The sequence below is a fragment of the Abrus precatorius genome, unplaced genomic scaffold, assembly GCF_003935025.1.
Source record: "Abrus precatorius isolate BTA unplaced genomic scaffold, Abrus_2018 Scaffold11, whole genome shotgun sequence".
NCBI classification, from domain to species: domain Eukaryota; kingdom Viridiplantae; phylum Streptophyta; class Magnoliopsida; order Fabales; family Fabaceae; genus Abrus; species Abrus precatorius.
Genome location: NW_020874303.1, coordinates 5,190,155 through 5,201,419, shown reverse-complemented (window position 1 = coordinate 5,201,419; position 11,265 = coordinate 5,190,155). Strand labels below are relative to the sequence as shown.

General features: G+C 28.4%; 1 protein-coding gene across 1 annotated transcript; it reads right to left on the bottom strand.

Moving 5' to 3' along the window:
* Nucleotides 1-8,971: 8,971 nt before the first annotated feature.
* On the bottom strand, nucleotides 8,972-10,479 carry LOC113856239 (60S acidic ribosomal protein P0-like). Its single transcript, XM_027487975.1, has 3 exons — nucleotides 10,108-10,479; nucleotides 9,944-10,012; nucleotides 8,972-9,351 (listed from the first exon to the last, which is right to left on the bottom strand). The coding sequence occupies exons 1-3, from the start codon at nucleotides 10,351-10,353 to the stop codon at nucleotides 9,103-9,105; spliced, it is 564 nt and encodes a 187-aa protein (XP_027343776.1). The 5' UTR covers nucleotides 10,354-10,479; the 3' UTR covers nucleotides 8,972-9,102.
* Nucleotides 10,480-11,265: the final 786 nt, after the last annotated feature.

Here is an 11,265-nt window from a genome sequence, read left to right as displayed (position 1 = left end):
CAATTGGCTCAATTAGTGGCAAAATGCATGAATTGTGCATAAGATTTAATATTATACTGCACTGTGACTAACTTGAATGGAGTAACTCAGCTAGCTACTAATCGACGAGAGTGGAATTTCTAAAAATGCAAAGAAAATAAAAATTTCAGCGAAACAAAAAGGCTTTTTTGCTAACACGGGGTTAAAGGAGAAAGAATTTATCCATATAGGGTAATTTCATAATAAATGTTGTATTTAGGGTGAAAAATGACAGTAAAAATAGTATTGGAAGATATATGACCGACACTCTTTTTTTTTTTTAAATTAATAGTATCGTCAAACTCATAACTGACACTACTACAAATATTAATGAACAGATTTTTATAATACTGATATACGGCTGCAAACTAAACACATGGAGGTTTTTTAGTGTGTCGGACGGTTCAGATTCGACTTTAGTGTCGATACTGCGTTGGACGACACCAATATCAGCATGTTTAGGATCGATACACATATAATTGGTCCATGTGATATTGTTGCAAGAGATCATTGTCGGTCGCCCCTCCCTCTCTCCCTTGGTGCTTTTACTCTGTTCATCTTCTTCATTTTGTAAGCGAAGAAGTTTAAAATTTGGCAAAAAGGCAAAACGAAAACGCATAAGAAGGTGAAAGTTTTATCATTTTTAAAAATTTGTAAGGTAAAAAGAAATAATTTTTTTGTATATTAAATATAAATATAAATATTTTTTGAAAAAAATATAATTTCTTTTATCTGTTTTTGTTGTAGAACCCATTTCAGGAAGATTGCAAGATTGAAAGGGGGCTTTCGGTGGTCGTGCATTCTAACGGTAAAGGTTAGTCCAAATTTAGATTATAATTTATTTTGTTGTAATTTTATGCATGTAAAAAATAGGAAAATACGAAAATAGATAAACATAAAAATAAAAAAATAGAAAAACATTTAAATTAAAATTTATAATATTTTTTTATGTAAAAAAATTGTATTTAAAAGTAAAAATAATGATGATATTATTATTGTTATACAAATATTATTATGTTAAAATAACAAAATAAATAAATTAGATAAATATATAAATATAAATTAATTGAGAAATATAAAATAATTAAGTTAGATAAATATATGAGGAAGAATTATATGTGATTATTATAAGGTTAATAAAATAAAAAAATAACAAAATAAAATTGAAATAATACGAATGAAATATGTTAATTAATAAATTTATATTATTAAAAAAACTGCAGTTGTTAAATTTGAAATAATATTTCAATAAATATTATGTCACATAATTAAAAAATAGTAAATAATTTAAATTTGTGAAAGATAAAAATACAGTTATTCATCACTTAATTATAAATTGGATTAATTTGAAAAATTTTAAAGTAAAAGAATAAGGAATTAAGTGAAAAAAAGATAAATATATAAAATTATAAGTTAAATAAAATTGAAAATATTATTTTAAAATATAAATTACTGAAAATAAAAAAAATTAGATAATTAGTAATTTAGACATTTGAATATTTTAAAAATTTTGTAGTTATTTATTTATATGATTTGCATTAATAACAATAAATTTATATGTTAATTTAAGTGAAAAAACAATTTAAATACATTAGTAAGAATTTAGAGGTTAAATTTTCTATAATGATATTTTGAAAATATAATTTTTGTTGTAAGCTATTATTGAAACTTATGCTGTAAATTTACTAATTGTAGGTAAATTTAGTAAAGAGTTTTTTTTGTTAATATAATAATTGATAAAGTCTATATTAAGGTACAAATTGTTTAATACTGAAATGAAATTGTTTTTATTAAATTTTGTTGCTTATATTGTAAATTTAAAGTTTATAGTTTACTTGTTTAAATAGATTTCAGATGGCATCATCTTCGTCTCGTAGTAAAGTGTTAAATCCTGACCCCGAGAATGGTTCATTACTGTGCTATCAATCTATTCATGTTTCAGAGCATATTTGGAATGGTCGTGAACACCCAATATTGAAAGTGAGGAGAGGTCATTTCATACATGCTGGCATAGAGGGAGTTCCAGTAGAGATTATTCCACATTTGACAGTAGCAGGATTTGTTAGAGTAGCACAGTTGACTAGTATTCCTATTGACCGCCAATTGATTACAGCTTTGGTAGAAAGATGGAGGTCAGAGACCTATACGTTTCACATGCCTCCTGGAGAGTATGCTATGACACTTCAAGATATTGCTATTCAGATGGGTCTTTGTATTGATGGAAGACCAGTTATTGCCCAGGAGGTGACCGAGCACAAATTGTTAAAGATTTGTTGCAAATTAGACCACCTAGTTCTGCATTTATGGAGAGCAGCTTGAAACTTACTTGGTTGGATGAGCATTTTTCCCATGTTAGGTTGCACAACCAAAATCTCATTCAGCTAACTCGCTTTACTAGAGCTTATATTTCGAGACTTATAAGTGGATTTATATTAGCTGATCATTCTAGTAACAGGGTCCCAATTAAGTACCTTCCTTTACTTGAGGATTTAGAAATAAATGGGCAATATAAGTGGGGAGCTACAGTGTTAGCATTCCTATACAGAGAGTTATGTATGTCCACAGATATTGATCAGTTTGGTATTGGAGGATTGACTCCACTTGTGATGATATGGGCGTGGTATTGGAGGATTCCCACCCAATGTGTGGGTTAGACAAAGCACCTTTAATACTTCGATGACGATCAATTATCAAACAAATTCCAGTTTTATCAGTAACATTTAGACAGATCATGGCTAAGAACCATTCCCATGTTGATAATGTTTCTCCTTCAACATACAAAAATGTTTGAAGGCTTACAATGTTTGCTTATACTTACCATACAAAAGTGTACCGTCTACCTATATAATAGGCTTACAAAACTTGAAGGTTTCACGACATTGCCTAAATAATCAAAATAATCGATGAAAGACTCTAAATCTATTGTCCATACATTACTTCTCACATAATCATTGGACTCAATTTTGTAAATTGACCCTGGAGCATGTAATTGCATGTATTCTAACCATCTTGGTAATGTTGCATAAGATTCATCCCAATCACCAAATATTGTCATAATTGCTTTTTGCTTTGCTTTCTATGTTTTTTTGTATGAAATTGAATACCCAAATTGTCCACTTATTCTATATTGGATTAATAAAACGGACCTGAAGGTTCTTCTTTGACCATGTCTGTCAATAAAATTAAACAATACATCTCAGCTAATGATCATTTCAAAACATTTTAAATAGACAAACAAAAATAATATTAATTGAGTTTCACATACCAAGAATGCATGAACACATAAAATTTGAATCTAACTTTTTGTGGTATTGAGAAATCATAGTATTTACGCAGGTATGCATACCACCTTATCTCGTAATCTTTCACTTATTTGAATTTTTGAGTAGCAATGCTTTTACTTTCCAAGGACATCCAAAATTATGATTTTTACTCAACCACAAAAAATGTTTTTATATTTCTTCATTGCATAATGTTTTATCGTCATTTCTACCTCTTCTTTAGAGTCAAAGAGTTGTCCAACATATAATGTATCACCTTGTACCCATGATTGTGACAAATGCAACTCAGAAAAATTCGATTCTTGATCAAGATGTTGCCAATTAATAGTAGTGTAGTGTGAACTTATGTTCCAAAAAGGCGTTATAGAATCTGTATTAAACTCAATTAATGTTAGTTAAAAATATTTTACAATTATTGTATTATATAAAATTGTACATGTAGATTATCCTTACATATCGTTATTTCTTTCAGTGTTTGGAATATTCATCATTGAATCGAAACCATCATCCAAATCAGTATCAGAAGAACTATCTAAAGGAATTTCTCCTTCATCTTCATAGTCATCATCGTATTCATCTTCTTCATATGTAGATGCAGCAACAAATATTTATTAATAAATTATAAAATTTTAAATATCGTATAATTTAAATAAATATTATACATTACTTCCTCCAATTGCATACTCTTTTTCATTGTCACTAATATTAACAGTTAGGAGTGATAAATTTAAACATAACAAAGTTTCACCTGCATGAGAAGTTTTATCAACTGCAATGTCCACATATAACTTAACTATATTTCTTTAATGTCGTTCTTGACAAGCACTTATCATACAGTCAATGTCTTTATCATCACATACATCTAAAATTGTGTAGTTTCCACTTCTTATATCAATTAAAATTCGTGAAATCAATCTAGAAATTACATTACTATTGCACAATCTTAATTTTGTATATTTTTTTTTCAACATTTTAAAAGTAATTTCACGTTCTATTTTAATCATTTTCTTATTTTCTTCAAATACGATAGTCTTATTTCCTTCATACACTCTTGATTATAAAATTTGATTATAAAATAACCACAATTTTAGTCATCCTGTATATCAAATTAGAAAATACAGCAAAAAATATTACGAAAGTATACCTAAATAAATAGTAACAAAAAATATTACAAAAATATTAAAATCAAAAATATTTTTACATTTATATTTTCAATAATATTATATTAACATTAAATAATTTAATTAATTACTACAAATATTTTTAATTTCATTAATTCATAATAATATTAAAATTATTAATTTAAACTTAATTGCGATAATTAAAAAATTAAAATAATAAATTAATAACATTCTAACCTTCAATTTTTTTTATACTCGATAGCTTCTTTAAAATTTTTTGCAAACAATACACACTCGTCCACATATATATGTATTTTAATTAGATAAAAACTACTGGATAAAAGATTTTCTCTTGTTTTGTCTAAAGAATAATGAAGTGGATAGAAGAAGTGTCAGTATAAAAATAATCAACATAAAACAGGTGTCAGCATTTTACTGGCCAACACATAAGTGTCGCAAAAATAAAAAAAAATCTACACACATGTATCGAATTAAAACTAGCTAACACATACGTGAGAATATTTAAACTTAGTCAGTAATTTTGTGGCCGACATCGGCAAGACATTTTATGAAACTTTTATATCATCCTAGATACAGCATTTTATATGAAACTATTCTCCTTATACAGGAAAAAAGCCAAACCAAAACCAGATATTGCGGCTATCAACAGCCTTAACTGTCGTAAATACCAAGGGCATCCGCCCAAACACGGCAGCAAATTTGTCTACGCATTATGATCTTCTTTCACTCTATGACCTCCCAAACTACTGATTCCAGCTTATCCAATCTCAAATATTTTAACTTTATTAACGAACAATGACTAAACCGATGAAGTTGATATATACATATATCGATGCAGGATTGGCATACATCAAAGACGGTACTTTATAATTAGAGATATCTATTGCATAATGTAAGTTTAAAAGATTTATATCAAATTTTAATTATATAAATTAAATAATTTAATAATTAAAAAATTATTTTTTATTATTTTTATTTTTTATATATTTTTCAAGTAACTTTTCAATCATTAGATTATTTAATTTGTATAATTATAATTTAATATAAAACTTTAGTATTAATAGATCCTATTCTATTAGTATATCTTTATAATTATTTTTATTATTCATCTATTATTATTATAAAATTATTTATTTAGAGAAATAAGTTTTAAATTTATTTCTTAATCACATAAAAATTTATTATTATTATATATATGTTGTTTAAGTATAGGAATTTATTTAAAAAGTATGAAAGAAGTAATTATTTTAATTTTATTTATTGATATTTAATTATGAGATATATACATTAAGATTTTGATTATTAAAAAAAAGTATTTGTATATAAGAATGACTTTTTTATAACAAAAATATTTTAAAGAAAAGTTATCTTAGATTTGTAACCGATAGCAGAAATAACAATATAGATGCTACTAACTTCAAGATAAAATAAGATGAAGTGAAGCTGCTTCTGTTGAAATTAATAATAACATGGTGTATGCAAATAGCGGAATACACGTTAAATAGAGCTCTCTCGAAAGAAGAGATTACCCTTAAAATGAGAGAATTATCAACAAAACGAAGCTGCCTTGGACTTTAGTTTTTTCATATATATATATATATATACTAGCTTTTATGATTTTTTTGAAATTATTATTATTTAATTATTTTTATGTATATGCATATGCATATCTTATTATAGTAATTATGATTGAAATGATATTTTATCTAACAATATAAATTTGTAAATTTTATATAATGACTAAACTTTTGAAAGAGAAATTGAAATTAATTTCTTATAGAATGATGTTTTAAATAAGTTTTATAACTGTGAAATACTCATGTTATTTGATTTCTTTTCTTGTTCATTGAGTCTACGTAATTCATTCGCCCTATTTATACATTGTTTAGGGATCATTAGACAGTAGAATTGCTAACTACTAAAAACACCATTCCATCCTAGTAAAATCTTTATTAGTAGACTATCATTGTTTCAGTGACTTTATTTCTGTTTGTTTCGTTAGAACTTGGATTTTATGCAATTATTAAGGAGTTAGATTTTTTGTTTAGTTATATAATTAGATGTTTTAATTTTGATAGTATAATATTTTAGAATTTGATTAATTGTGGTTGAATTATAAATTGATTCTAATAGATTACCATATTTTGGAATAATAAATATATAGAATAAACTTTGCCAAATTTTTTGACAAATTTATCATATTACTTGTGAGAAAAAAAAAGTTTATTGTGTATATATTGATTTCTAAATAATTATTAATATTTCTAAATAACTTAACATGTGTACTAATTATGAGCCTAATTTCGGGTCATGACACATACCATGCTTTTAAAAAATAAGTCGTGTCCTCAAACACAAAATAGTCATCATGTTTTTCTAATAAGAACCTGAAAACATACTACAATTTCACAGGTAAGCTTTCAATGCACATAATAATTATGTTTACAGAAAGGAATAAAATTCAATCTTATATTCATAAGATATCCATGCATGTAAGCATCCATCCCTTTAGTTTTTTACTTTACAAAATCATTACTTTTGCAATTTACTTTAGTTGATTTTCATAAAAAACAACAACGAAAAATAAAATAAAAAAGAACTGAAATAAATTATTTTTTACAATCTTAATACTAAAGTGAAAATTTTAAGAAGTTAAGAATTAAAGCGATTGAAATTTACAATCTCATATACTAGAGTTATATATGTTCTAATGAGTTGAAAATGATTCTCAAATCAATTTTAGCTGAGTTAGCACATTGTGTTATTTTTACACATTATGTAGGGTATAAATCTACCATATACCACGCTATATAATTAATTAATTAATTAATAGATAATAAATAAATAATATAAATAATTTAATTTTAATATTATATTAATATAATATAATATGTTTTTTAAATTATTTAACATAAATTAATTAGTTGCACAATTAGGTTGTCAAACAATTTTAATTTTATAAGCTAGTTATATATCTTAAATATTTAGTTAATTTTACTGCTAAAAGCCCTAAAAGCTATAAACTCATAACTTTGAGCTTGTAATACCTTCCAATATAATATTTTTATGTTTCCAAATTGAATTCTGTTGTTCAATCGGGAATTAAGCAAATAGTATTTTTGTTAGCTTAGGGAGGTTTTAGCAATATAATATAATAAATGCTGACAAATAAATCTTTCTTCCACTCGTAACAAATAGTATTTCATTTCATTACTGCATCATATATCTTGTCATTTCAGCTTAGAGAGATTTTAGCAAAGCAAGCTGAGTTGAGACTTGAAGTTGCTGAAATTCCATCATGGTATGCTACTCGAAGAATTCTGAAAATCAAGGTCTTAAAAGTGAATGAAAAAACAAATTTAGTAACAAAAGAAAATTCCAAAACAAGTTCAACAAGAAATCAGACAGAAAAGGTCGGTTTGCCAGAAAGCAGAAGTTTGCTGGCAAAGATTTTTCAGAAAAACCTTCATCAAAGAAGAGGGAGACAACTTTATTGCAGAAACTTTTATGCAGATATAAAGAGGGATTAAGTGCAGAAACTTCAAACATTGTCCTGAAAAGCCACCAAGGTATCCATCAGTCCTGTTTAAAGAAAATGGATCTGACGGTGGTGGTGAAGGAAAATACTTGCACACTGGACAAGATGTTCTTAAACGCGAGAATTGAGAAAACAGTTCAAAAAATTGTAAACCACAATAATGATAATGGCCATGATAGTGAAGATGAAGACAGTGATGACGATAATGACACTGTTATTGATAACGATCCACACAAAGATGTTATTGAGGGTAGGGACATAAGTAACGATCCAGGACGGCTTAATTAGATGTAATTGGATATTCGATATACCTTAATTCATCGCTATGCTAGTTTAGGACTTGTTTGAATAGCAAGTTCTTCACTGCTATTTCAAAGGGAGGCAACTAAGGGAACGTCATTGTTCAATTATTAAGAAGCAACAACTATCTGGCTTAGCCTTTGTAATCTTTAGAAGGGATGGAAATGGGTGGAGTTAAAAGAAAAAACAACAATTATTCCAACAGATGTACAAAGAAGGGGTTGGTTGGGATGTTTTTTGTTAAATTTTCATGACTTAACTAAATCAAGTGAAAACCTGCTCGAGGTATCTATAAATTTAACTGGCAGCTTGAACACCTTATAGGGCCTTTAATAGAATCTTTTTTTTTTAGGGCCTCTCGTGTTGTAATCAGCATGTGTTGTATTTACACAAAATTGTATAATTCATCAGAATTAAATTCATCTGACTTCAAAGTTATAATAGTGCTGAAAAATCAACGTGATAAATTATACAATTTTTGAGCCAACAGTAATTAATTAAGTAAAAGATTCTGAAATTGTGAAAGTAGCGGAGCTTATAGCCATTCACAAAAAGCAATGATTATGAGATAGATTAATGAACAAGCAGATAATAAATATCTTGTCATATCCTTATTTAAAATGAGGATACAATTCAAGGGTAAATTGAAAATCCTTGCATCAGAACCTCATTTACCAAAATTGAAACCCTGATCAATATAATTTTCATTCTACATCACTCCCTGAAAAGCGAGAGTGCAACTCTATAGAGTTTGAAAGCCAGCAGTGCTCAAGAAAAAGATTAATATAAACCATGTGATCCCAATCAGATAACTTCATCCACATCACAAGTTACCAGCCAAAAGGAGAAGAGGAGCCCATACACTCGTCATCAAGAACTGTCTTGATCTCATCAAGAAACAATGCTGGTGAGGCATGAATTTTGAGCTTACAAGAAAAGGCTCTGAAGTCTGAGAACACTGCTGATTACAACACGTGAGGCCCAAAGGTACCTGTCCTGATTGCATATAGGAACAATTGTGATATGAGTCATATGAGATGTACTTGGGGCACATAAGAATAGGTTGGACAGCCTGCAGAAATAGATAGTGAAAACATAAGGCTTCTGATAAGGAAGACTTCTAATTGGTTCCTTGATAAGGAAATAGGTCTTTCACATCGTGAACATGACTAATATTTATCAGAAACATTCAAATAAAGATAAAAAAAAAATTAAGGCAAGCCAAATAAAGAGAGAAAAATCTCCGAGCCCTGCATCATGGCAACTTGATAAAAAAAATATTTACCATAATGTTTAGTTAGTTCTAAAGCAAACCAAGACATACCAATACAAGTTTTTGGGCATGAAGAACATTAGCAAAAAGTGTAGAATCTATAAACAATGATAGAAGATCAATGCTTTAGTGAGGCATTGAGAAGCGAAGGTCTCTTTTATTTGTACATACTACCAGAACTTGAAGGAGATGCATGTTTAGTTGCAGTGCTACACGTTTATTTTTTTGAGTTAGTTGTTTGACTACTAAACCATGGATTGTTCCAAAAACATTGCAGAAGATGAATGAAACTACTACAACTAACACGCCTTTACACACAGCAACCCATGATCATACGGCAATAATGCAGAATAATATTGAACACTAAAACAAATAGAACATGATACTTAACCTTGTACTTGGCAATCTGCTCGCTAACCTCCCTTAAGTCACCTTTGGTGAAAATCAACGCCACGTTTCCCTGATTGAAGGAACATACATAAACAATAATCCTGTCTTGAAAATTGAATGCAATTGCCTATTTTTAAGCAAGGAATTGAGGTAGAAAAGCGTTACCACAAGAAGGGGAACAAGGTTAAGAAAGGCCTTGTTGCCAGTCTTCTGAGCATCCAAGATAATAGAGCGTTTCATCATTGAGTTCTTTCCCATCACAACCACGGAATCAGCATGGAGTCCCCTCCGTATGCCCTGAAGCTGGTTGGAACCCACATTATCCGATGAAACCACCAACACCTGGCTGTATTCTCTCAAAAGTTTCAGCATTTTTGCATCATAAGCTGTCTTCGACAATTTCCCCGCCATTACCACTGAATTTACAAATGCAAAGTCAAATACATCAACAGTGCAGTGGCTCGGTAGAGTGTGGGAAGGAAGAAAGGCACGAAATGGATGAAAGGAGAATAAAGCCTGTGCTCTCCGTTCATACAGTGTCGGTGAATTAGGTTTTTGTGGAAACCTAGATCCGACGGTTGAAGATCATTGATGAGTTAACCAATGCCTTGGGGTTGGAAAACCCGTTGGAAAATGACCCGACCCGGTAATGTGGGGAACGGCGTGTTTGGCTTTGCACGGAAATAAACCGGGTTTTTCGGGTGGGTTTTACCCGTTCATAATCGGGTTGCAGTATCAGATTCGGAGTTGGAGTCGGATTCGGGATGGGTTTCTGACTCAATCTTGCTTACTGTTGGTAAGATTTATATCTTCTTTTTAGATTATGTTTCTAATTAATTATTGCTTTTTTCCAGACATTTTATGATTTTTATGCTCATTAAATTTGTTGGATGGTTTTTAAAACAAGTTTTTTTTCTCTCTTAATTTAGAAAAAATATATATCAATAATATATTTTTTAATATATTCTTTATTATTAACTAATTTTTTTAAAATTTATGAAAAATATTAATATAAGAGTAAGAAAGAATATACAAGACACGTATAAATTGATATACATATTGCATTGTTATGGACTGAAATTAGGATTATTGCAATTTCTTTTTTAATTTGGGATGTTTGGGGAAATGTGTCCTAAAGGAGGAATTCTCGATTTAAGGCAAACAATGATACAATTTTGAGGCATTACCCTAGAAATTGTTAATATTATTATTATTATTCCATTGGAATTTGAGTGGTATTAAAATTTATTACATTAGTATTGAATTAGCAAATAATATCGATAATATTTATAGTATTGTATTTAAGTTTTATTCTTAAATTAA